Source organism: Pezoporus occidentalis, unplaced genomic scaffold (assembly GCF_034315485.1).
Source record: "Pezoporus occidentalis ecotype Australia unplaced genomic scaffold, CSIRO_AGI_Poc_V1 ctg172, whole genome shotgun sequence".
In the NCBI taxonomy this organism is placed as follows: Eukaryota; Metazoa; Chordata; class Aves; order Psittaciformes; family Psittacidae; genus Pezoporus; species Pezoporus occidentalis.
The window spans coordinates 940,550-968,088 of record NW_026913554.1 but is presented as its reverse complement, the minus strand read 5'-3'; the positions used below and the strand labels follow the sequence as shown (position 1 = coordinate 968,088).

Here is a 27,539-nt window from a genome sequence, read left to right as displayed (position 1 = left end):
CTTTCAGTTAAAAGTGGCATCGGAGAAAGGGACGTGTATAGGTGCATACATCAAGAGGATGCTTCATGGGTGCATGGAGAAAATAGGAGCAGGAGTAGTAACTAAAAATAAAATAATAGCATAGTATAATATTGTATCATATTGTATAGTATTGTATCGCATAGTATTTATTATTATAAAATAGGATACCCCATCAGCTTTCAAACATAATGAGGGAAAGGGATAAAAGTGGCAACTTTAAAAAACAATTTACTTTAAATTATGTAACATTTAGAAAAAGATCTGTGGTCAAGGCCATATCCAAAATACGTACACTGTTGCACTTCTCAGTGTCAGCACTGACAGCACTTACCCTGCTTCGGAAAGAAGGTAAGAAAGGAGAACACTGACTGCACTGAGTAGAAGAAATGTAAATGATGCTACGACTGGATATAAGGAGGAAATTCTTTCCTATTAGGGTGGTGAGGCACTGGAATGGGTTGCCCAGGGAGGCTGTGAATGCTCCATCCCTGGCAGTGTTCAAGGCCCGGTTGGACGAAGCCTTGGATGAGATGGTTTAGTGTGAGGTGTCCCTGCCCATGGCAGGGGGGTTGGAACTAGATGATCTTAAGGTCCTTTCCAACCCTAACTATTCTCTGATTCTATGTTAGCAGACAAATTGCTAAGAGTTTAGACTGTGGGGAAAATTAGGAAGCACCACTTTTCAGTTTTTATCCCTCCATTTCCAATGCTTTCACAGGGACTGTAAAGGCTGAACGTATTTTCAATGCTCATTTAAGTTTTATTCTACAGTTGATGTTAGAGGAATTTGACCAGAGATTTTGGGCATTACTACAACTGCATTGCTATAAATCACTGTCTCTCCTGTAGGTACAGCTGACTTCAATCTGATCATTTGAATTTTCTTCTGACCTCCACCTCTGAAGTCACTATTTCTGACTTTATGGCAGACTAAAACCAAGGCAAGTTATGTTAATGAAAATCTGTCCTGATGTGATATGTGTACAGGTGAAGGGCCTGCACTGATTTAGCTCACCTCAGTTTAAAAGAGATGAAACGAGTATCAAATGTAGGCCATTCTCCATCAACATGCACACCTTTACGAGATGCATGTGAAAAGTAGAAAAAGCTAATTTGATATTATTCTAATAATTTCTTGCCTCTGTCCATCAAGTGCAGCTGCCCCAATAAGTACCTTTTTATGAAAAAAGACTTCAACTATTCACCCATTATTTCCTCACTTGTAATTGTTCTTAGAATAAAAACACACAGGAATTTCATTTGCATGCAGCTGTATAGAATATTTGCATTCAAATAAAAGCATGCTGGATTTGCTTCTTACGATAGCTAAATGTTATTTCATTGTGTCAACCTAGCCTCTTTAGCAAGACTCCTTTGGCTATTTATTGTATCCTCCTTGAGTGTTATTGCTGTGCCTGCCATCTCGGGTCTTTCTCCCATTTATTTATTTTACTACTATTTCCTGTGCTTTCCTTTTCCTGCATCTAAGATCTAATATTTTTTCCTCACCCTCTTTATTTCTGTATTTCTTTTTAATTTCTCTCCTCTTCTCCATATGTCATACTGTCGTGTCCCATTCCCCCTACATCCCCCCCCTGGGCTCTTTCTCCCGGCTTCTCTCTCTGCACAAGCTTTTCCGACTCTGGCTTTCTCTCTGTCTCCCTGGTTTCCTTTCAGTCACCTTCACTGGAATGTTGGCAGAAACATGTTTTTCTTTGAAAACAAAGAGACTAACTAAGCAAATGAATAAATGAAATAGCTGGAAGAGGATGGGAGGTTTCAGTTCCAGAAGGGTCTGTATGCTGTGAGATTTTTCTCACTTCTTAACACAAGAGGAGATAGTTGCACTGCCTGCACACCCCCAGCCTCACAGGGAGCCAGGCTTCTCCCTCCCCTGGCGTGAGGACCTTGGCTGGGAGTGATGGATTGCACTGCAGTGAGCCTGGGAGCACTGCAGGGAAAAGAGGGGGAGGGCTGGGGAAGGGAGGAGACACGCTGCCAGCGTCAGGACAGGAAGGATGTAGTGGGGCTGAGGAGAGGGGAGTGGAAAATGGGGAAGGGGAGGGCATGAGTTTCTGCAGGCTGCACTGTTCCGAGCAGACCGGGGAGCCCAGAGGTCTAAGGGAGACACGAGGCAGCGTGGTCAAGGCTGTCACTGGGCAGAGGGGCAGAGACGCAGGGAAATGGAAAAGCACTAGGGAAGGGGAGGAGGGAAAGAAAAGCAGAGCTTGAGAAAGTACGGCCTAGGTTATGCAGCAATGACAAAAGAACATAGCTCTTGCAACCTGAATTTCTTTGGAGCTGCAATAGAGGAGCCAATGTCAGAGATGCAGAATCACTCAGAAGGTCAAACGAGGCATACTGCAAACTGTATTGAAACGTGCTTTCACTGCACTCTGAAGGGTGGTAACAATACGGCCCTTGGGCAGTAGCGAGGTACATCTGTAGTGAAGCCACTGGTGATGGTAAACGTGTTGGCAGCGTCTGGCTGCAGCAGCTTTATTGCCTTGTGGGTTTTGGCAAGGGGGATGTGTCCTTCTGCCTGGGCGCTGTGAGGAATGCAAACGACCTCCTCCCCACTGCACCAATTTCAAGTGCTGAAACATCAGTTGTCATTGTTTGTTGCCTTTCATGCTTCTCTTATTCCTCTTTTTAATATATATTTCTCCATCTGTCCCTTATGTATTTGCCCAGATTTTTCTCCACGTCTCCATTTCCATCCAGCCTCCTTTCTCTGTTACTAACATCTTTCTCTCAGTCCACCTTCCAGCACCATCTTCCACTCTCCCTTCCTCTCCCTCTCCCCTTTGCGGACCTCCTCCTGCCCACCCCGAGGCCACTCCCCGATGGCTAAACGCTGTGCCAGCGCAGCGCCCCGCAAGCCCGGGGCAGCGCGGCGGGGAAGGGGCTCTCCCGGCGGGTGCAGGGGGTGAGGGTCTAGGGGAGGATGGGGAGCGGGGCTGTGCGTGCTGGCAGCCACGCAATCAGCCTGCAGGAGGCTGTCCTTCCTCTGCAACTTGTCAGTGTTGTGTCGTGTCCGTCCCCCGCCGCCTCCCGCATCCAGCACGGCTCTTCCCACTCACCCCGCTCCGGCTATCCCTGGCTCTGCGCCCCCACCCCCGTACTGCACCAGCTGCAGTTTCCAGCTACACTGACCTAGTTCTGGCCTCCCTTCATAGGGATCTCCATTCCCTCCTCCCTTAGCACCTGGCCGCAGGAGGAGGGAAGGGGAAGAGGAAGGGTCCCCCTGAGTATCTCTCCCATAATGGCGCCGGACCCCGCAAGGGGAGACCTGAGTCGCCAGCCCCTCCACATCCTCCCTCGGTCTAAGGCGGGCAGGCGCTGGGTGTATAATCACGCTTGGCAGCGGCGAGGGGGAGCATCGGTTAGATGAAGAAACCGCCCCCCACGGATGAGAAGTCTTCGATTCCCTGCAACGTTGTCTCACCAGTTCTGGGCGCAGAAGTGCTGCACAGGAGGAAAACACCGACGTGGCTGGGAAAAACTCAGGGACATTTAACCTGTCATCTGAAGCTCTTTAGCTCGCAGGGCAGATGTTTATCAATCTTACCGCAGCTAAGCGCCTGCAAGGTATAGCCACCCGGTGGTTGCATCAGATCCTTCCCAACAGACACTGAAAGCCTAAGTCATCACTGCAATAGCATTCATCAAAAGACAATGGAGGAGACAGAAAAGGACAGCCAAGAAGAGGGAAAGGAACAAGAAACAAAAGCAGGCAGACAGAAAGGAGAAAGGAACTTTCTCAAGACAGTAAAGGAAAAATGCAGGGTGAGGAGGAACAGTTGGAGAAGGGGGCAGGCACCCGTAAGAGAGGCAGAAGGGGGACAGAAGGAAGCTTTTTTCTTGCAAATGACTGTTTCCACCAGAACCGCATTTTTCCTTTGTCCAGCTCCTCAGTACTGTTCCCTATTTCGCTGCAGCATAACTGCAACTTAGCAGGGAGAAATGCACTCCTGTCTTCTGGAAGTGGGAGCTGCTGTTATACACTGGCCTTTGAAGCCTCCCAGCTGCTATTCATCCATCCCTTTGTTTCTGTTTGTAACTCTGCCTGCCTGAGCTTCTTTGTGTCTCTCGGTTCTCAAACTGTGCCCGGAATAAGGACAGCAGAAGCCTCTGACCTTCTTCAAAGTTACCTATTCAATGAGATGCGTGCTCTCCTCCACGTGTCCCCGAACGCTTGCTGTCTGGCAGGAAAAGTCCTGCAATGCCCCTGCGAGCCCTTTTCTTCTGGCGGGATTGTGTCCCGAGCCTTTGCAGTCCTCCTTTCAAGTGAACAAGGGGATTCTCACCCCTGCACGCCACCACCTGCACAGACCTCTCTTCCTTTATGTTGTCACAGCATTCCCACCATAAGGATTATTCCTCGCCCCAGCCGCCTGTTCCCGCCCTTCCCACCGCCAGGCACAGGAAACGGACGGTCGCGCATTGCGCCTGCCAGTGCGTGACCCCGCAGCAGCATCGCTCCGTCCCGCGGGGGGCTGCAGCCGCCCGGAGCCCCATTCCCGCACCCCGTGTCTCCCGCCGGGGGAGAAGGGACCGCGGCCGGGCGGGATGATGGCGGCGCTGGCAGCCGCGCTGGCTGCACGCACCTCGCTGCTGCCGCCGGTTCCAGCCGGCTGCCGCTGGGCGCGGGCCGCAGCAGGCGGGGCTGAGCGACCCGGACCTGGACCCGCCACCGCCCCGCCTGCCCGGGGCAGCGGTACGCATGTGGGGTGTGAGGGTGCTGGGGGTCGCACCGCACGTGCGGCGGACCCTTCGGCCTTCCCGCCGTGACCGCTCCCCCCCCCCCCCCCCAAAAAACGTTGGCAAGCTCCGGTGCCATGTTGGGGATGGGGAACATGTGGTGGGTGTTACAGCCTCCAAGAGATGAGCCCCGAGCAGCTGTCTGATGAGACTGGAGTCGCTCATGGTGCTGGGTCAAAATGCTTTTGGGGTTGAGTAAGTGAAACGTGGAATTTCCCGCTGACCTCTTTAGCTGTGAGTCCTTTGTGTTGGCAGTCATTGTCCACTACCTTATGTCTGTTTATCTAGAACAGGAATTGGTATAGCAGTCAGAACCAGTAAGTAAACGGAGGCTGGGTGAAATTAAAGATGATTTCTCATAGTTCTCATTTTACATAGTGTGGAACAAGAATGATACGGCCATTTTCTCATTGAAACACAATCCAGAATTTGTTTCCTTCCATGGGACCATCTGTGTTCATATGTGAACCCAAGCATTCATGTGTGAGCACAGGCACTTACCTTGCCTTACATTTTTTATCACTCAGTCACCCAAGTGGGGAGCAGAAACATTGCTGTGAGACTTAACTGACTGCATGAGTAGCTACTGCAGCAGCAGCAGCACGCAGGCAAATTCGTACAAATAATTAGGCTTAGCAACATTTGAAGACTGGACTTTGCAGCATTTTTGCTCCACAAGCACACACACCCAACCAGAGAAAGCATAGCAAACTTTCTGATGTGCATAATAACAGAGTAATGACCGAATGGCTGGTTTGCATTTTTAGTGAACGCAGTGACAAAAGATGCTTCATGGAATCAACCGTGAAATCAGATTTTGCATACATTAAGGGTTTGGACCAGTCCTTACATTATGCATTTCAGAGTGCATGGGAAAAATCTCAAAAGAAGGTGCCAGGAATGTTCAGTCTTCAGAGGAGCCCATTCTTTGCTGATACTACAATTACATCATTTTCCCAAAGGGTGAAACGTGGTACTCTGGACCATTGATGCCCGGGGCAGTAGCCAATACTCTCTTTGTGAGAATTCTGGCCTGATGAGAATAGATCTGTAGGTGACAGGAGAGACCTCACATTCACTGGCATACAGAGTAGAAAAAATTAGAGATTAAAAGAACGAAGTCTTGCCTAGGGAAGCGTAACATCTACATCCAACTTGACTGCAGTGGCAACTCTTTATAACTCAAAAGCTGCTGCAGTTGTGGATATGTCCTGGGTGGGGATGTCCTGAGCAAAAAATCATCATTTTGCCCTGCTCTGCCTTTCTAAGAAATAGCAAAAGGCTTTGAGGGCTCTCTCCAAACTGAGTGGTGCTTTTGGACGGTGGAAAGATGTTCTAGAGGTAGGGGTCATCTAACCTGCTCTTTCAGCAGACTCAGATCATTGCTCACTTCAATACTCAGAGTTTGTACTGAGGTCCAATGTGCTACAGCTCTAGCAGCTCCACAAACAGCAAAAAAAAAAAAAAAAAAAAAAAAAAAAAGATGCAAGGCTCCATTTTGCATGTGAGAGAGTAAGGAAGGCAAATGGTAGTTGGTGGAATCAATGCTCACTGATAACGATAGAATCACAGGAAGTTTTGGGTTGGAAGGGACCTTAAAGCTCATACAGTTCCAAACCCCCTGCCACAGGCAGGGACACCTTCCACTAGACCAGGTTGCTCCAAGCCCCATCCAACCTGGCCTTGAACACTGCCAGGGATGGGGCAGCCACAGCTTCTCTGGGCAACCTGTGCCAGAGTCTCACTGCCCTGCCAGGGAAGAACTTCCTAAACCCTCATCTCAATCTCCCCTCTGTTCAGGTTAAAGCCATTCCCCCTTCTCCTGTCCCTACAGGCCCTTGTAAAAATAATAATAAACATTTGCTATTATTATATCACTATTATATATAGTTACAACTATATACATACTACATGTGGGCATTTTCTTTCTTCTTTGCTTTATACTACCTTAAAACAGCATACATGGTTCCAGAAGAATTCTTGCTCTGAAACGTGGGTGTGTGCTAGACGCTGTGCAGTGGTTGCACAGTTCAGCTGAGCAGTGGTGCCACAGTAGCTTCCTGTTAGTAAATTCCCTGTGTAAACAAACCTGTGCACCTCACAATCTGAAATTACAACTTTCAGAAGTGTGAACTCTGCACATGGGAACTCTACTCCAGAAGCCCTGGGATGCAGTAATTCTGTCAAAGGTGGTATTGTTTTGTAACAATCAAAGTAGCAAAAATACTGTCCAGCATTTTGGAGTAATTTATTTAGTTTTTATTTAGCCTGCTGAGACTTGCCAATGACCTGCCTCCTGCTCTTAAGTTGTACTTTGAGTTGGCATTTAAGCGAGTGATGGTGTATTTTTCCCTATGCTGTTGTATAGGGTGGGGTGGACGAGAACCTGGAATCCAGCAGTTGTCTCTGGCTTGCAGCCATGAGAAGCCAGAAGGCTTGGCGAACAGCCCCAGCAGGTGGGAGAGCATCAGATGATGCCTGGGTAAACAGGGATTTTGGCCACTGACATCACAGAATCATAGCATTATGGAATGGTTTGGGTTGGAAGAGACATCCAGTTGCAATCCCCCTGCCATGGGTAGGGACATCTCACGTTACACAAGGTTGACAGCATCTCTGAGGCAGCCTTGCCTCATGCTTTTCTGAAAGAGCTTTATGAATCGCACCTGTGGTTGGGGAGTAGGACCCAGATGTTTGCAGGACCAAATGAACAAACACAGTAAAGTCAGCCTTAGAAACGCTTAGTGATGTTTGCGTTTCATTTTAACTATCAGCTATGGCTTTACAGAAGGTGTACCGAAGGTGGAGCGTAGGATACCACGGTACATCGCTCTGCAGTATGAATGGATAAACATTGAGGCAGATTTTAGGGCATTCTGTATTGTAATGTGTAGGGTTACTACTGTGGGAATCAGTCCCATCATGCCAGTCAAGTATCAGGGGTACCACATGGAAGGTTTGGATGATCTTTACCTTGCAACCACAGGCTCTGGAGCCTGTCATGTATGTATGTGTCATGTATAGATGAACTACACTGGAAGGCAAGGGTATGTAGAGTGTCGTTAAGGTGAAGGAACTAAGAATGCTAGGAGAGAACCACCACATGCTGGAGAGACAGAAGACATGAGGTCTGGGGGTATCAGACATGACCGAGTGGGTATGTTCCGTATTTGCAAAGCTGTAACACTGGTTGTCGAGGAAGACAGAATTACTGAATGGGTTGGGTTGGAAGGAACTTTAGCAATCATACAGTTCAAGCCCTCTGCCATGGGCAGGGACAGAGGCTGTTCGCCTGGGGCACAGAATCTCGACGTTAGGAAGGCTGGAGAAGGAGAAATTCCCACAGGCATCCCCGTGGGATACGCAGGAAACACGATACGGTGAACAGAAACGGTGAAGCGTGGAGAAGAGTGGCCGGTGTGCCACCGGCGCACGGAAGGAAACGCGCTGGTTAATAACACACGGGAGGGGAGCACCGCTCCGTCTCCAGCAGCCATCATGTTAGCGGAACGACAGCAGCGAGGGGCGGCACGGCCCCGGCGGCGCGCGGGGCACGTGACGGTGCGTGGCAGGTGGCGCGTGGGGCGCGTCACGCCGGTACCTGTCACACGAAGGACAAAGGTTCCGGCTTCGCGCGTCCCGCCGCAGCGCGCGCTCAGGAGAGCCCGCCCGTGCCGTAGAGGCACCCTCGGCGTGCGTGTGGTGCCGCACGGCCACCGCTTCGGTCCGGTTGGGTCGCCCCGCCCCACCCCGCGCGGCGGCGGGTACCAAGCGGGAGCGCGCCCCCGCCGCCGCCCTCGCGCGCTTCCCCGCGGCCGCCCCACCCACCGCGGAGCCGGGCGCCCGCCTCGCTTCCCCTCCCCTCCCCTCCGCTCCCCTCGCCAGCGCGTGCCAGCCGCTCTCGGCCGTTAGCGGCGCCGTTCCAGTCAGGCGGCGGGAGGGAGCGCGGGAGGAGGCGGCGGTGGCGGGGGGCGGGGGTCTCGGTGCAGGGAACAGCCGCCTGCCTCACCCCAGCCGCCGGGAGGAGGGACGCGGAGAGCGGGAGGGGGGGTGGGGGCTGAGCGGAGCGTCGTGTGGCGTCGCCCGCTCCCCTTTAGGAGCGCGCCGCCGAGCGACCGCTGCCGGCGGGGAGGAAGGGGCGAGTCTCTTCGGAGCCTTCTTCGCCCCGCGGCTTCCCTTCCTAGGCCCGGTGCCGGCGGGAAGGGGAGGGGGGCGCCGGCGGGGCGCGCGGGTCCCCTCGGTTTCGGGCTCGGCGGTGCCCGGGGCGGGTGAGATGTCGGGCTGAGCGGGTGCGAGCCCGGGGGTGGGGTTCGCCGTGCCCGGGGAGGGGGCAGGCGGGAAGGAGTGTGTGTGTTGGGGGGGTTGGGACTGTCCTCTCAGCCGTCCCGCCCCGCCGCCGCGCTGCGCCCATGGTGATTGTGCATCTCGGCGCCTTCCCGCCGCCCCGTGCGGGCCGGACAGCCGGGGCGCCCAGGTGGGTGGCAGCCGCGGCCGCTTCGGGGCTGATGGTGGTGGTGGTGGTGGGGGGGTGTGTGTGTGTATGCAGGCGGCGGCCGCTCGGCGTGCGCGACGGGGGCACGGGCAGAAGGGCGGGCGGCGGCTCCTCGTAGTGCTGCCGCCTCGCCCATGGCGTTCCGCGGGCGGGTCGCGCTCGGGCGGAGCGCTGCGAGTGCGCCGCGGGGGTCAGCTCCCGCCTTGCGCGCCGCTTGCGCGCTCACACGCGTTCGGTCTGTGTGCAAAGCCGCCGCGGAAACGGGGTGGAAAACGGCTCCCGTGAACGTGGGGGTCTGCGGTTGTTGGGGGCAATTTCTGCCCGTGACGCAGGGTGTGTGTGTGTGTGCGCTGCCGAGTCTTGGAACGAAATCTTTCAGCTGTGTTTCTTCTCTTTTGTTTTCTGATGTTTAAAGAGCTCATGGCACATCGGTGACTTAACTGATCTACCGGGGCCTCCAAGTGTGCGACTGTTGATCTTTGATTAAGCATCCTCTAGACGTGTTATTTGGCTTTTCGTTTTGGTCGCCCTTTATAGGCGACAGTTTATTTTCTATGGCGGAGTGGGGTCTCATGCCTAGGGGTGTATGCTTCTGACCTGAAACGTACTTTTCTCTAGTCTCCTCATCTGAATTCTGAATGTTATTCTGGATGAGGGGTTTAAAGACTCGTGCAAATAAATAGAAATAGTTTTTGAAGGTTTTAAAACTTAATTTCTTCTTACGTTCACGTGTAGGCGCAGATTTAACTTTCCTTCGAGCCCACATCCTTCAGTTAAGGAATAAACTGCTTAACCTTTTTTTCCTCTTAAAACGGGCTTCTGTGGTAGTACATTTCTGTAAATCATTTGAAGTTGTACGTTTCGCAAAATTGCGTTCTTTTGGCCTTGCTTACTGTGTTGTACGGCACCTTTTTTTTTCCGGTGGGATTTAGTTTATTAGATACCTTTGTATGTTAGTTTATGTCTTAATAGAGATTTTTCTCCCCTTTTTCCTTCCTAGGTGTTTGTGACTTCAGAGACATTTAGGGGCTCAGTTCTGAGCAAGTAAGAGACACGAGGATTCAGTTTATTTTACATAGAAAGCTACAGCGCTTCACCAGTACACTCTTCCCTCCTTCCCGTCCCTCTTCTCCCATAGGGGAAGACAATTTGGGAGTTAATTTAACAGTCATTACTCGCCCTTTCTCCCCTCAGAAGTCTCCCTTGTTACCTGAGGCGTCCGCTATACGTTGCACGTTATAGGACTTTGCTTGCTTTGGGAGCTTCAGTAGTACCCTTCCCTCCAGAGTGCAGAGAGGCATCCAGAAGACTGCCCTGCAACCCTTTGTGGTTAGTAGAGGATCCAGGGAAAGGGGTACCTAGGAGGACACGTGACCTTGTGAAGGGAGCCACAACTGAAGCAGCACTTGGCACGCTGAAAGGAGGAAGCACCCATCTTTGGTGTCCTTCTCATCTTCCACACTTCTCCTCACGCAATTTCTGGTAAGTCTCTTCGGCCCATTCATTCATACAGTGCATGTTTCCCTTCCCCCACGCCAGGCGCTGGGAGAGGCACAGAGACAGAGAGGGGGGTGGGGAAAGGGGGGAGGGAGAACTGCCTGTATACACACAGATCGGGTTGGGGGGAGGCAGAGAAGCGGGGGGGTATTGTGCCACATTGCAGGGGAACCTGGGCAGAGGTAGAAGAGCCTACCTTCAGAGAAGGAGCTGGTGTGGGAGGAAATGTATGTTTTATTTGCATGCACAGGCAGAGTGGAGCAAGGTGAAAAAGCTGAGAGCTTGTTGTAGGGGGAGAAAGCCACCAAGGCAGAAGCAGGAGAGGTGATGCTGACCAGTATGGGGCTAGAGGGAATGGATGATTCACTGGAGATCAGGAGCTGGGGTGTGTGAATGGGGCATGTTATCACCTACTTGCAAGCATGAACCTAGAGGAGGAAAGACTGGGGGTGTGGATCTCTGCCTTTTGAGGCAGTTGTGCCTGGAAGGTTTCCAGCTAACATCTTTAGCATCACTCAGTGCAGAGGTGGGGACAAGCAGATGAAAGCCATCAGGGAGTGCAGTTGCCTGTCTGCGGATGTGGAGGGTTGTACTGGGAATGAATGGGAACGATTAACATATTCCCACATCCCGTGATTGTTGCAGTCTAAAATCTCATACTGAAAAGGAGGTAGATACTGTGACACGCTTTCAAAGAGGTGTGCTTGGGGTTCACCTGCCTGCAGTGACTTTAAATTCTATGAAGCATGTGTAGAGGGCGGATGATAATGCAGCAGTGCTGGACAGATTGCGCTGCAGCTGCTCAATTTATTACATAAAACGCATTCAAAGAGATACTTTAATTTTTCATATTCTTCAGCTTTTAAAAATGTATTATTTCCAAAGATTCTCAAATGGTTATATGACAGGCTTGGGAAAACTGATCTCTGGTAGGTAAGAGAGAGATTTTTCTTGAGGTTGTACTTAAGCATTGCCATGAAGCAGCAGTGTCAGGAAGGAGTTGGCTTACCTTGGATTTATTTTTCTAAAGCAAATTGAACAAGTGGTTCAAGATGTTAGTTTTTATATCTGTGTATATTGCCATGGGTTATATTCCTCAATGAGTTATATGCATATTTCCTTTAGGTTTTCTTTAAGTGATCATCATTCTGGTATCTTTGTGTGATAAATATTAATTGTGCTTTATACTTGAAACAGCTGTGAACTGTTTTCAGGCCTGGTCTCCCTATGACATAGTCAGATTTTCTGGGTTGTTTCAAGCGCTGCTTTCATTAAGATGAGACAGAGACTTCCATGACAGCGTATAATGGATCATACGCAGGGTCATATGCCAGAGCCTTCGTTAGCTGTTTGACCGGTCTGCTACCTAGAATTGGCTTTGTAATTCAGATTTGCCTTGAGATATCTCCTGAAAGAGGTAACTTATGAGCATCTGCCAACTGTCCTTAGGTCTTCAGCATCATGAGGTGTGGCCTCCAAAGTAGGATTCTAGAAACTGCTGCAATGGTAGAGACAATTGGTTTACTGAAGGTGTGTACTCCGTTTCAAGCCTTAGCAAATTTATGATTAAAAGGAAAACAAAATACCTTTTCCAGCTTAAGTGTTCTGGAAAGAAGTATTAAGGGATATGCATTAATGATATGTAAGAAGGTGCAGTGTTATTTGTAGTGAGGTGAGTGCTTAGAGCTTATTTTTCCTAGTTCTCAATTTCCCATGGCAATCGTGACTGTCAGGCTCTTTGCTCTTTCCTTCTCACTTCTGTGAGATTTTTATTATCATCACCTGAGCTGTAGGGATTAAATATGCCTAGAGGTGTGCGAAAGCTAAGATTAGGTTTTATTTCTCTATTAATTGCTGAAATCCATAGAGTTGTGTTAGCTACATAGTGCTATAACTGAGGCTGAGAGTTTAAGCCGACATCTGAAAAAAGAAATGATTCTGGGAGGGGCTGATAGTAATAATTATTCCATTAACTTGATTCCCAGATTGCACTGGGATCAGTGCAATCTGGGATAGTCAATGGGAGTGTACTATAACATCCGATCACAAGTTGAGCATTTGAGATAGCCAGGTCACATCGATTCCTAATGCTGAAAAAACATCTGGGATTCCATTCATGGTTCCCATAGGACAGAGACAACCTAGACTTTTTAATTTAGAGAGGCATTGAGTAGTTGAATTCTGAATAGAAAGGGTATAATATTTTTGTGTACTAGTTATCTTTTATGGTACACATTTATCATTAATACATACATTAATTATTATCTCCTAATAACTGGTTTCTTGTTTCAGTTTAGGGGAAAATACATCATGATGAAAAAGAAAAAGAGACTAGTCAATTTTTCTCCTGCTTTTGGGTGTTGAGGAGAGGGCAAGGAGTAAATGTGCAAAAGAGACCAGTATCCCATTCCTGCAGGCAGGTCTGAAAGGCTCTCTGTGAAGAAGAGACCCCTTCAAAGGAAAAAGAGTTATGTTCAGAGATTTCCAGTTCTCTAGACAGCTGATCTGCTTGGATGAATTCCTTGTTATGTCAACCAAATGTATTTGTATATGATGTCAAGTAGAAAAGTAGCAGAGTGAGTGTTTTTGTTAGGACAGGTGCAAAAGGTGTGTTGCACATTCAAGGAGTGTGGAAGAAAATATATTTGCATGTGATGGGGAGCAGAGGAAGCTGCTGTGTGAATACCAGTCTAAAGCTTAGCTTAAGTAGTACAGGGATGCCACAGCTGAAAGCTGGGGTGAGTTGCATTCCCTGTATAAATTGCTAAAGCTTTAGCAATTTATAGAGGGAATAAATTGTTCCACACAGTCTTTGTGAAGAAGATGTAGTTGTGTCTGCTTGGCTTGGCTGACAGTTTAATTTTGACCATAGAGCTTTTACTTTGCTGCCACTTTACCTGTCCCAGTCTAACATGATTTTTTTTCATTTTAGTTTCATATGTCTATTAAATAGTTATTGAAAGATGGTACTTACATTGATCATACTACCTTTACGTGAAACTGCATTTCAGCTGGTCATCTTGAAGACATTTAGACATCTGCTCTTCCCCTTATATCTACTATACTTACTTTGCAATAGATGCATTCATGGGTTAGGAAGTATTCCATGCACACCCAGCATTGTCTGCGGCTATGTCTTTTGGATTGAAATTGGTGGAGTTGGCTTTCAGGGAAAAATTCTGGAAATCGTATCCAACTTGAGAGCTTAATGTTCTTGTGCATCTGATGGCAAGGCAAGCTGTCCTCCTACAGACAGTGTGCTTGAGAATGTGGGAGGGATTAAGATATTTGGGTTAATAGGGTAAATTGCAGGTTTTGTGTTCTGTGAGACTTCTTACACAATCAAAACAGAGATTATAAGGAGAGGTTGAAACTGTTAAGTAGATTCTGGTTTTAGGAGCAGAACGTTGGTGTGAAAGGGTATTTCTCCAGGTGGAAAAAAAATGTATTGGGCTGGAGGTCAGGGAACTGATAGTTAGAATTACTGGTTTCTGCCTCTGCTTGTAGCTTCATCTAAGGTGAGTTTTTTAATCTTTACCTTCATACTTGAGGTTGCTACCTTCCTGCCTCATGATGAGGTGTGAGCCTTTTTATACACACTTATAAAACTTAGATTTAGAGGAGATGAGACATAGCATTAGGAGGGAGATGTATGCCCATACCCAAGGTGTCTTTATGTGCCTGCTTGGTTTAATGTGCTGATTGAGATATTTGCATGGTTCTTGATGATGCTATAGCTCCTTTAAAAATAGCAGAAAGATGGAGGATAGAAAAGGGTGTACTTTCTTTCTTCCTCAATCCTTTGCTGATTTTTAGGAAATCACTGCTGATAGTGGCAGTCAGGGCAGATGATGGAACAGTCTCTGCAGATTCAAGGGAGTGGAGGTGGAGCTATGTAGAAAAGATATTTGAGAAAAATGTGAACAGATCGCTGTTGGCAAAGAAATTAAGGTTTGGAAGCAAGCAAAAATAGGGGGAGAAGGCTGCTGGAGAGAAAATACTTGTTTCTTTGCGCCCGTGTTAGAAACAGTAGTGAGCGAAGAAACCTTCCCCCATCACCAAACAACAAATCAAAACCCCAAACAGGCTGAAAATATGTAATGTTTTGTGATTATTATTATTTTTTAATTATGTCTGTCTGTCAGATGTATTTTTTTTCGTGTACTCCATGTTCTATAGCTGTTACTCAAACCAAGGTGGGCCAGCCTATTAAGTGGAGCTGCTTTTCAGAAGAGAGGCGGTAGGTGGGGCTGTTTGGTCTCCCCGGTCATTCATGCAGATAGCAGAAATAAATGGACAAGAAGCTTTCTGAACTGTGCCATAGCAGTGCCATTTCTGGAAAAGATATTTTGTCCTGATTCTTGGCTGAAGATGTTGTCCCAGGAAGCTTTCTGTAACCTACCATGGAGAGAAAGCCATGGTTGAGAGAGCTGGAAGTGGGGCGGGATCTTACAGTTGTCAGCCATTGCAAGCCCAAGCCTCAGCTTGCCCTTTTCACTTTTAGCTGCTTTGAAGAAAAAGGGGGTTCTTTGAGATCTCAAAAGTACTTTTTACAGCCTCCCTTACCCATTTTCCTGCAGGGAGCAAACAGTTTTTCCTGCTTTACCTTGAGCATCTTGACCGCTGTCAAGGGCTGGTCTGCATCTGGGATTGCCTTTCCATAGCTTCTGCTTTCTTTCAGGCTCTTACAATGAAGAACTTCAGTCCTTGGCTTTATATTGTTGCTGTTCATTTACCAAAGCAATGGGAAAAAAAGTTTGCTTATTGTCATGGTTCTCAGTACTAGGAATAAAAATGTCCATTTAAAAATGTATCTCCTTCAGAATAAGCTGTGCTAGTAGAAGAAACTTGTTTTAAAAATAAAAATGCTAGCAATAATAATAGAATCAGCTCATTCTTATAAGTTGTAGCAAAGTAATACTTTTGTTCTAAGACCTGCTACGAAAAATGAAATTCTTTGTGGTATGAGATGAAAGAAGTTGTATACTTCTGGTCTTTCTGCATTTGCATTTTCTGTTGACAACAGGTCCTGTCACTAGGACTACTGGGCAGAGCTCCCGTTTCTGTCCTAGCCTTCAGTTTTGTTTGAAACTCATGTAAGCTCTGTTGGTGAAAACAATGATTTCTATCTCTGTTTTAATATGAAAGTTTAAAATGTGTTGCAGAAAACAGCTGTTTTTCTCCACAGTTCATTTTACCCACACCATGCTGCTTGTTTCTCTTGAGTGTAGATGAGTATTCCATTAACAATAATTGTAATTGTTTAGCAGCTTTTAAAGTATTTTAGTATACAGTCAAAAATAGTCGAGGTGCCCTGTATTCAAAGCAAAAGGAGCAGTACCTTGCTGTTATCACTTCTGGTGCCATTGTAATTGAAATTCCTCAGTTTGAACTGTTTGGGTTTTTTTTCTAGTTTTGGTGCTGAATTTTTCCTGCTGCTATTTATGTATATAAAACTGATTTAAAAGAAAAAAAGGAGCAAGAAAGGGCTAGCACTGATACTCAAACCTTGATTTTGCTTTAGGTTCCATGTTGGGTATTAATACTTTGTTGATGCTCCTTGTTCCATTGAGGGGTTTTATTTTTTTTTTTTTTTTTTTTCTTCCCAGTAATATATTATGGATAGTACAGTGGGTATGAAGTAATTGTAAGATCAAATCAGTCTTGAAATACTGACGTGGAAAATCCTGTTTTGATGGGTTTCTTCTTGTTCAAGACTTCTCTTTTAAAATACAGAATTTGGCACACTCTGTTGTCTTCTGTATATGGTGGACAGGGATACATTAAGTCTGTCACTGGTGTTTTAGCGGTGCCTTGGTAGGAGGGGCTGAGTTATTTCCATTTGTAAGGAATTACCCTAATCATGAAGTTGAAATTCTGGCCTTCAGAGATGGCCATCCATACGTTTTCAGTTCTTGGCATGCCCCTTAGTGCTGTCGAGAAAGCGGGGTGCTACTATTTATGTCAAGTGTGTACTTCTTGTGGATGAAACTAGCATGACGTTCAAGACCTGATTTCTAGCGTTTACATTCCATTGAATGTAAGTGGATTTGTTCCTGTTGCTGCTTCTGCTGCAGGTTAGGCGTAGACATTATTTTCCCACTTGGAGGTTGGAAGTTGCACTCCATGGAAAAGGACTGACTTGTGCAGAGGGAGTAGGACCTGGTACAATGGGGAATATGAAGATAGGAGCCTGTGTACTCTAACAGAGTCTCATCTTCTCCACCATTTAGAAGTTCCATTGAAAGGAGACCTTGAAGGTTGCAAGACAACTCCAAGATGTGCAGTTCAGTTGCTCCCAGGCTGTGGTTCTTGACAGACCGTCGCATCAGAGAAGATTACCCTCAGCAGGAGATCCTGAGAGCACTGAAGGCCAAGTGCTGTGAAGAGGAGCTAGATTTCCGGGCCTTGGTGATGGATGAAGTGGTGCTGACCATTGAGGATGGAAATCTCGGTGAGAATGAGATAAGGCTGGGAATGTGCTGAAAGGCTACTTGGAAAAAAGATTGTGAAATGGAGCATCTGTACTCTTCAGTAATGAATTTCTTGTGTGCCAGAATACCATACATGTCCTAATTCATGTAGATCTAGATGACATCATATTCTTTAACATTTATTGTGATAATCAAATATAATTAACTTTGCTAATTCACATTAGAACTATTTTTGCCTTTCCTTTGTAGAACATAGAGGAGGGTTGTTTTAGTGTATTGATTCCAGGATAAGAACCTCTGAATTAAGAAGAAATTATGGTGTTTCATCTTTTTGCATAGGTACTTGAAGTTTGTAGGTCACATTTAAGAGTTTCAGGAGGACTTTTTTCTTCTGTTTGTTTTCTGAATTCAAGGTAGCAAACATATTTGAAATGAAAAGGAATTTTCAATGAACAGTGCCAGTTGTCATGGAGCTGGAGATAATAAGGTGACATAACTAAAGCAGTACTGTTTATCAGGGACTGTAGCAGTAGGACAAGGGGTGATGGGTTCAAACTGAAACAGGGAAAGTTCAGGTTAGATATAAGGAAGAAGCTCTTCACTGTGAGGGTGGTGAAGCACTGGAACAGGCTGCCCAAAGAGCTGGTGAATGCTCCATCCCTGGCAGTGTTCAAGGCCGGGTTGGACAGAGCCTTGGGCAACATGGTCTACTGTGAGGTGTTCCTGCCCATTGCAGGGTCGTTGGAACTGAATGATCTTAAGGTTCTTTCCAACTCGAACCACTCTCTGATTCTATGCTGCTGTACAGACGTATATACAGTAACGTATATGCCAAAAAAGAATGGGTCTGGAAAACAAAGTATGTACATCAGAAACATTGTCCCGTTAACAACAACTTAGAGTGTTTTAAAATAAATTGTAAGGTTTCTGTTCTGTTTTACTATTAGCTTTTTTTTTTCTATGGTGATTAGAAGGAAAAAGATATTAAAATGTGTTAGGAAAGTTAAATAAGATGATTCTGTAGATAGTAAGCTTATGTTGTGGGAAGAATGCCAAGCTGTGTAACACTATCATATTTTTCCAAGTCTTTAATTTGGATTTCCTAAAGGAAGGAGACTTCAGTGTTGTTTTGTACCTTTACTTCTTCCATTTATCGTCCTCATATATCTGTAAAAAAAACCCCAAAAGAAACCAGTGGAACTCCAGGGAAAGATTAAATTTCTGAATAGAGTATTAGAGTAATTCTCTGTGGGGAGAAAACATAAAAGTACCCTCAGCCCTGAAGAAGAGGTTGCTGTGTGTTCTTATACCTTATTCCTTACTGGGGAATCGACATTGGAGGGAAATCTTAAAACTGACTCAGAGAAAAAACTTTGTTCTTGAGATTCTGTAGGATGTGTTCAAATCAAGGCAGCTTACTGTCAGAAAGTCTGAGTATCTTACTGTTCAGAGTGTGCTGGCCTTAGGACAGCATGTTCTGTGAAGGCAGCCCTCCAGAACTATAGCTTCAGCCTCTAAGATGCAGAATTGGTCCTTCAGCATTTCAGTAGTGTGTTTATTTCTTGGTGGTGTGTTTTCTGCCTTTTTTTTTGAAATTAAATGCAGCAAGCATGAATTATGGGCCTTTATTCTCTCTTCTATTTAATGTCTCCTAATGCTGCATCTGTTGCAAGAAGAAATAAAGTATGCAAGTTGGAAAACCAATCCTGAGGAATGTGTAGTTACAAGAATGACAAAAATAAGGGAAATGACTAGGAAGAGAATATAAAAAAAGAAAATTATTTTCCTACAAACTGTTCATTCAGACTATGTTTGAATAACTGACCTTTTGAAAAGAAGAAAGATAAAAATGCTGAAAGGTTGTGGGTAGAAATTTCCTTAGAAGTTATCTGACCTAATTGTGATCTTTTTGGGGTGGGATGTAGGAGTTGTCATATATGAAACAGTTCTTTCTCTTAGAGAGAAGATTCTTGATTCTTCTCTCTTATTTTTCTAGTTTTCTTTTTTTTTTTTTTTTTTTAGCGCTTGCCTGCATTTTTTGATACAGAGTTCTGGTGGAGTACACAAGCAAAAGTGTTGTGTTTTATTTTCCTCGTTAAAAGTCCTCAGTTGGCCTAGGAAAGGATGTCCTGGAACAAAATCCAGGAGGTAGTGCATTCTCTACCCTTCCTGTTATCTGCTGTTGTGTGAGGGATCCAGATTGAGTGAAGTTGAAGAAGAGAACATATCTTCAGTGGATAATAACCTGCTTTTGCTTCCAGTTCAATCATAATTTGTGTTGAAAGCTTAGCAATACAGGGCTCTGCCAGTAATAGGTGGTATTGGAGGTTTTCACATACACTTGAGATTAGAGCATTTTTTTGTCCTTCAAAACCTAGGCAGTTTCTCAAATAAATCGTACAAAGAACATTAACTTCACAAAGTCAAGTTGATGCTGTTTAAAACTTTACAAATGTGGTATTTCTGTAGATGGCATAACCGGGGATACTTCTTCATGGACTTGCTGACTGTCAGGAACATGACTGGTTTTTGGAGTCTGAAAATTCAGGACATAAAAAAGCTTGAAATGACTTGGCTCACAGAGGCAGAATGCAAAAGACACTTGCAGACTTAGGAAAATGAAGCAGAACAGTGGGATGTGTGGCCCTTCCACCAGTTACATGCTGTGTACCTTGTATGTAACATGTCTTGACAGTAGGGTACATTGGTGTGAATATCATGCAAGCCCAGAGCTAATGGCAGACATGAAAAACTTTGCAATGCTCAGACTCTTAAAAGATCTGTGTATGTCACAGAATGAATATTTGCCACGTACCTGACTTGGCCAAAGGGAAAGGGAGAGGTAGGGTTGTTTCAGGCAGTGGACACAGCAGTTGTGACTCCTTGGGGTGTTACTCTGCTGTACTACAGAGCTGGATGGGATGCACAGCTGGATTCCTGGGCAACACTGTAGCCGCAGCAGTCCCTGCTGATTCCTTCCACAACTTGGCGTGACCCAGCATCCCAGGTGCCACCCCCAGCCCCAGTATTGCTGGCCACATGATGTACCTGCTAGATCATCAAGATTTATGTTACATAACTCAACACAGCATGAGTCCAGAAATGATTGTAAATGCAAGTGAAAAGATGTGGAACTGAAGTTTTCCCTCTGAGTTCAGCAGGGAACTGTTAAACTGATTTATGCTTAAATGGGCTTGGAAATAGTTAAGTTGAACAAATAGTTTTTGAAAATAACTATGGTTTCTACCTTAATTAGGTAAGTGACTGCTTACTCGAGCCATGCTTTCCTGTTTCTTTGCACACTGGCAGTAGTACTCGAGATGTCCAAAGCAAAAGTGAAGTTAAAATAAGTGGAGAAGTCCAGCTGCATAAATCAGTGAATATTTTTCTGCTGCTTTGGTGGGCTTAACCTGTTAGAACGGGTATTGAACCAGACATGTACAACATTGGTGCACAGGAATGCATGTATGGAAAAAAGTGGAGGGTGATATTGCAGCTGTTCTGATTTAAACTGGCTCAAAATATCGTGTGAGTGTAGTCTGTTTCTTAAGATCTAAATTGTTGAAGCTAAGATGGTCTGGTATCATCTACTGTGGAATGGAGCAGCCGTTTTCTTGTCCCTTTCCAGCCTTTCTGTAGCTGCTTGCCTTGTGTAAGGACTTAATGTCTCTCTTGGCTTGCTTTCATGTTGTAGCTAAACTAATCTAATTCAAAAGAAGATTGACCAAATTCTCTGCTTGTTTGCAGGATCTGGCATTCATGTGAGTTGAGTTGGCTAATCCAGTGGAACACTAACACCACCCAAATAAACTGTTTTCTGTTGGAATAGCTTGCTGCATCAACCCATTTTGTGGTCACACAATTGCTAGCTGTAGTACACGAGGGCAGGGGAGATTGGTGTTGCTCTTCTAGGGAATGGCTCATATTTATGTTGATTTAATTGTAGCTTCAAGGCATTCTTTAAAACAGGAATTTTCTTATGGTTGGGATGCTTCATAGTGTCAGCTTTAGGATTTTTTTGTGTTTCTTTGAAGCATCTGGTATTTACTGCTGCAAGGAATGCACTGGGTTACGAAATTAAATGGCTAGTTGCCTAATGTAGTTTGGCAATTCCTATATTCATTTGAAATACATAATCTAACAAAACTGTACATGGTGTTTTCCGACACACATCTGAAGTCTTTAACAGTGAGTCCTGTTAGACAAATAGTTTAAAATTACATGTGTTAAGTTTGCTAGTGCAGTGATTTGGGGAATTTGAAACTAGTGAGCAGTAGTGTGCAGGGTGGGTGGGCCTGGAGGTGGAAAAAGCCTGTAGGGAATGAGCATACCTTGAGACTTAGTGGGCAAGAGATGAAAGGCAATCCGTTGGTTGTCTTCTCTTTCTGAGAGCGCACTGTTTTTCTCCACTTGTGTGTAGGACCTAGCAGTAACGTTCTCCACAGACTACACAACCTACCTGTAGGGGAACACAGTTCAAGAACTGTTTGTTGGAGAAGAACGTGCTAGGGTAATCTGGATCTTTCTTTCCTTTGTTACAATTATGTACAAGAATATCTTCATTAAAATTTGTAGCTACCAGAATAGCAGAGGTTGGAGATCACTGAGTCAGCAACTTATGTTTCCTTTATTTGAGGTGTTTGGAATCTCCATGGAATCTCCATGTTTTCTTATACTGTCCTCTGAAGGAAAACAGTTTTAAGGAAGGTTGCTTTCATGAGCTTTCAACTGTTAAAGATGCTGGAGTGAAAGGAATTGGCGTGTCCTAAAGCATAAAACAAAGTGTTAACTTTTCTAAGACTTTCTTGTCTTTTCCTTTGGGAATGTAAAGGCAAGTGATCAGTCTAGCTGAGGTATACAAAGGACATGGTACTGATCTGTTCTTAAACAGTAATACTTTGTGTATGATCAGCTGTCTTAAGTCAGAAGGATGTCACCTAGGAGCTGATGTCTTGTCTTCATATTTCCTGCAGAGGAAGTATTTCATAGAATCATAGAATGGTTTGGGTTGGAAAGGACCTTAAGATCATCCAGTTCCAACCCTCGGCCATGGGCATGGACACCTCACAGTAGACCATGTTGCCCAAGGCTCTGTCCAACCTGGCCTTGAACACAGCCAGAGATGGAGCATTTATTTAGAAGGTAAGATTCTGTTTACTTGGTAAAGGTGGCTGGTGTGCTGGCTTAGGCGTTTGGGTTTCCTGTGTGGGCCTGAAATTTGCAATATTAGTCACTATTTCGTTTAAAGTCTTTAATTTTGCAAAAAAAAGATTTTGTTTCATATGATCTGGCCTTCATTTCTGCTTTGGTCTGAACTAGTAAAAAACATTTGTGATCTTTGATTCTTTGTTTCACACTGGGTGAGATAGCATTGGAGGAATCAGGATAGTTGAAAGAGTTCTGTCAAATTTCGATAAAGTATAGAAAGCTCAGGGAAAAAAAAGGTTAGATGCAAATTCTCATGTTTTCAGTATAATGGAAAGAAAAGTACTCTTGTCAGCTAGATCCATGATAAGAGAGGGATTTTTCATCTGTGAAATGGTTGTTATATCAAAATGTTAGAACTCTTAATAATTTTGAATCATCTTTAAGTCATCTAAAACCTGTCTTACATGGCACAATAGGGAATGTAATCACCTCCTCTTTCTCCGACTGTTTCAGCAGTTCCCTGCTGCACCTTACTGCAGGAGCTCTCCTGCAGTATTCAGCAATGGCTCTAGGAGTGATGGAGCAGAGGCAAGTGGCCTTGGCAAGGTGCCCTGTTGAGCACTGCAGAATTGGCCTGTTTCCTGCTACTAACAACAGCCGAAGCAGCTGTTGCTTCCTCTGCAGAGCTGGGAAGCAATTGTAGTACTACTAGTCCTACTACGAGTACTACTAGTTTGCAACTTAGTAGTGAGAGCTGGAGAAGAAACTGCATTGTGTGCAAAGGAGTGGAAGGTGGTTAAACGTGAAGTGAATTTTGTGTTGTTGAAAATGTTGGGCTCAGAACCACTCGAAACTTTCTGATGTTCTTTGGCTGTGGAAACCGATTGCTTGACAGTCTGATTGATGTTAAATCTGACTAAGCTGTATGCGTTACTAGTAAGCAGTGTATAGAGGGGTTTCTGGACTTGCAGCTGTGTTTAGGGGTGGGTGACTGTGACCACCCCAGTATTAGATACCTCAGAGAAGCACATCTAGAAATGTAGTAGAAAATGCAGCAATTTGTACATTTGCTTTATTATCATAGAAACATATTTTAATAACAGTGCATTTCAACAGCTACCACATGTTTTAGGAAGAATTGTTTTCTTCCAGAACTGGGACACCAAGCGCAACTTTTTTAGGATTCATTTAGGAAGAAAGGATTTATACTTCGTGACCCTGGGTGTCCTTGCAGTTTTTGTCCTTGCTATCAGTGATTAAGATCAAGGCTAGAAGTCTTTCCTGTTATCTCAAGCTGATGCTAAATAAGAAAGGCTAACAGTAAATTTGAGCTTCTCAGATTCATTGTGTTTCTTCAGTAGATGTCAGTATGTCATCAGTAGTAGATCTGGGCGTAGTCCAAAGCCACCTTTGAAAGATGGAGAGGTAGGAATGTTTCTGCATGGAAGTATTTTACTGTGGTAATTTCAGAGGGCTATGTTAAGGACTGAAGTTTTTCATTTGCATGTGTTCCAATGCAGTCAGCCAGGAAAACTTAGACATACCATGTTGAACAGATGTGTGTGTTACTGTAGCTGAAAATGCCAGAAAGCATTGCCAGATTTTTAATTGTTGTACAAATTATCAGGAATGGCTATCTGGGGGAAAAACAATGTCAAAAAAGACAAAAGTAAGATGGAAGGCATGTTCCATACATCACAGTCAAGAAATTAAAATGGGTCTGATGTTTCTCAGGACAGTCTTTAACTAGCTGGGGGGTTCTGTGTCATTTTTCAAACAATCCCTCTTCCAGTGCTGTGTCACCTACGCAAGTTGTGCTGGCACATTTGTCAGCAGTTGCACTGTGACCCAGGTCTGCATGCTGGTGTCGTTTTAAACCAGCCTCTCCTAGGTGGAGGGTATTTTTTAACGCTTCATTAATCCTCCGAGGCAGGTAACAACATGTAAAGTGCTGCAGCACTTAAATCAGGAGGGCAAAGTATTTTGTGTTTGAGCGTAGAGATATTAGAAGATACCACAAGTACCAATACCACAAAAACTTGTGAAACTGACAACTGACAACTTTACTGGCTTTCTAATCAGAAAAGTCAACAGTACTTGTTCTTTAAGGAATGATAGTTCCTTCATTTTTTTCCACCTTTTCTCTCAAGTCTGGTTGTTGTCCGCTTGTGAATAACAGGCAGTGATTGTGAATATGAGAGAGACTGGTACGGCAACTTTGCTCAGTGATGAGAGGGGTTTTCCAGTGTGTAAACCTGTGTTTTAACTGATACAGACTTCTAGGAGTGCCAGTGGACATGAACAAGTCCCTTTACTTTCTTAAAACTGTCTATAAAATGTGATAAAATAAAGTTTTAAGAACTTACGCTTAAGTTTAAGAATTTACACTTTCTTTTTATATCTGCCCTTTGCTACATTGAAATAGTAGAATGAAAAAGAGAACAAAAAAAGAGTCACTAATGAAACTATCAGACAGTTTTTATTTGCTGATATTGTAAATAATTAACATTACAGTGTCAGAAAAATCTGTGATGGTGTCCTTTTAATGATTGTTCTTTGAAAGGAAAAGTTTACATGATTCTCATAATCTGTTTAAAGGTCCAGTCCGTTTTTTAGGATTAAAAGTGTGATAAAGAGCTTTAAGATGCCTTTGTACTTGTCAAAAGTTGAAGCAAGCTTTGGTAAGCAGAACGTCTTAAGTGCTTGACAACGCTTAGAACACCTGAGAACAAAGGTATTCTGATCATGTTCTCAGAGAAACTCTGCAAGCATTACACTAATGAAGTGCTTTACCTAATGCAAGGCTTTTTCTGTTACACAGAAATGTTTTCTTGCTCTGTACTTCGGTATAGTGCAAGTATTGAACTGGGGACTGACTTGCTGTGCTTGTTACTTGCTTCCACACATCTGCAAGGGGTTTATTTGTTCGTTCCCCCTAGAGAGCATCTTTCTCTTGTTTGCTTGGGGTTGGTTGGTTGGTTTTTTTTTTTTTTGAGGGTGTGTGTGTTTGTCTTTCAGTGGAATTGTATGCGGGAAGAATTTGGCTTCCTTCTTAGGAATATATTTTCATGAAAAGAGAGGGGAGAGGAATGTGTTCCTTTCTAAAGACAAAGCAAAAAAGGTAATCCAATGGAATACTTGTGCTATGTGCTTAAGACAAGGGGAGTTCTCTCTCTTTCAGGCACATGATATTGCATGATATAGTTAGAAATGTTAGAGAATTAAACATGTCCAGTACTAGCATAGTGGAAGAACAGATACTGGAAGTGGCAGACTAGTGATTTGATCCACTTTGTTGAGGGTTGATATAAAAAGACTGAATACACCAATGTTCTCTCCTGGATTTTTTAGTTGAGAAGGGGGATGGGGTGCACTGGCACAGTAAATAGGGTAGGTGATTCCATTTGCAGTAGTAGTTGTAACGTCACTGAAATGATATGCTCAAAATTCATGCTGTCAGATCCTATTTCTTGGCAGTTTCTGTCATTGAAACATGGTAGGGAAACATGGCAATCAGAAGATAGATAAGTATCTCCCTTGAGTTCTAAGAACTTGATTTGAAAGTGCCCTCTAGGTATCTAGCCTGTTGTCGTCTTGTGCTGGTGCAATGCTGTGGAGCTTCTGGGGGTAGGGATTTCCTTTTAATTTAAGCTTTTTTTCAAGAACAGAAGAGGAAGTTGTTTGTAAAAAGTTGTGTATTCCCTTTAGTTGTTCAGAATATAAAACTATTTATTGTTTGAGAAGTGTTTTAGGATTAGGAATAAGTAGCATTGGCAGAGCTGTTGGATCACACTACAAATGTGATTCTCATTACATGCATCTGATATGCTCACTGTGACAACCCTGGGCATCCCCAGCCACTGGGAAGGCAAAAGGGATTTTAACCCAGCTAAAGCCCGTTGGTCCATTCGAAACTCTTTTTGGTAGTTGTTCAGATTTTACACTCTAGGTTGGGCTGAGCCCTGTAAATGCTTCCCCCATACTGGTCTAGTTCCCTCAGGAAGACAGTCATGCTTTTGTTGCTGTCCTGGACAAACATTTTCACAACCAGCTGATACAGGCAACTGAGTGTCAGCCAGCCCCCCTAACTGTTGTAACCCTTTATCTTAACTACCACTTTCCAGTCTCTTCTGTCATAGTATGAGGTCAGTTTTCTCTGCCAGGTGTGGTCAGGCACTTCTAGTGCTTTGCAAGCACGTAATCTTTGCCCATCTCCACTGAGCCTGCTCAAGCCTTTACTGAGCCATCACATGGAGGGAAGAGTTGGCAGCATATAGAAGCTGAAGTCTGGGGCATTTGCCTCAGACTTCTCTTAAGACTTCTGTATGAGGTGTGGTAAGTAATGGAATGCAAGTGTATTTCTTCCCAGGTTCGTGCCCTGCCTTAGAGTTATAGTATTTTCATTTTTGACCTGGTAGGCACTTGCTTTATATAACACAAAACAGATTAATATGAACAGAGAGAGACTGACTTAGGAAGACTGTGTAGCCTAATGGCTGTATCAGTATTTGGATTCCATATCCAAGTAACTATCCTTGAATGATGAGGTAAAAGAGTATCTCTACCGCCAAATACTTACTGTGAAAAATGCCAAAATTCCATTGTGAACCTGATGTGAAAAGTCAAGCTTCTGCTTCCAAGTTTTATTCTCCAGATAGTACTGTGAAAGTCTTCAGTTCTGAATTGATTCTCTTGCTTTCCCCCACCCTCAATAGAAGTTGACTGACTTCATATTTTAATTAGCTCTTGAAGCTGTTTAGACCTGATAGAGAATCATCTGAGGGGTTAATTTTTGGTAGAAACATTACTTAAATAGCTGAGAAGAAATTAAATTTGGCACTCAAGGGAATTGTGGTCTTTAGTGGTTTTGTTTGGTTTTGCTACCTTGGGACCATTTGTTCAAACAGTATTTTGAAAACTGACAGGACCATGTATCATGATAGAACAGAAATGTTGCTTCAGTACAGAAGAGTGTAACTTATCAGTGGTAGATGGTTTTGGAGATTGAGATCACAGGTTTTTGTGGTGTGTTTTTTTTTTTTTTTTTTAGTTTTGCAACCGTTTTACTTTGTAATCCCCACATAATAAGCATCTGAACCTTTTATGTCTCTTTGAAAACACAGATTAAGTCCTCACTAATATTGTTGTATGAGCAAAGTGGTTTACCAGTGCGTGCAGGAACA

At 44.6% G+C, this 27,539-nt stretch overlaps 1 protein-coding gene across 5 annotated transcripts in view; it reads left to right on the top strand.

The window, feature by feature from the left end:
• The first annotated feature begins 8,809 nt into the window (after positions 1-8,809).
• The window catches only part of RIMKLB (ribosomal modification protein rimK like family member B), a 47,136-nt gene continuing 28,406 nt past the window's right edge, over positions 8,810-27,539 (top strand). Inside the window, exons 1-3 of one of the 5 annotated variants that reach the window (XM_062614085.1) lie at positions 8,810-9,053; positions 10,278-10,759; positions 17,008-17,228. In XM_062614085.1, the coding sequence (XP_062470069.1) occupies positions 17,054-17,228 (175 nt within the window). In that variant the 5' untranslated portion in view covers positions 8,810-9,053; positions 10,278-10,759; positions 17,008-17,053. Of the gene's footprint in view, positions 9,260-9,370; positions 9,611-10,277; positions 10,760-17,007; positions 17,229-27,539 lie in introns of those variants that run through there. The other 4 variants (XM_062614084.1, XM_062614086.1, XM_062614088.1 and 1 more) reach the window with 4 other exon arrangements.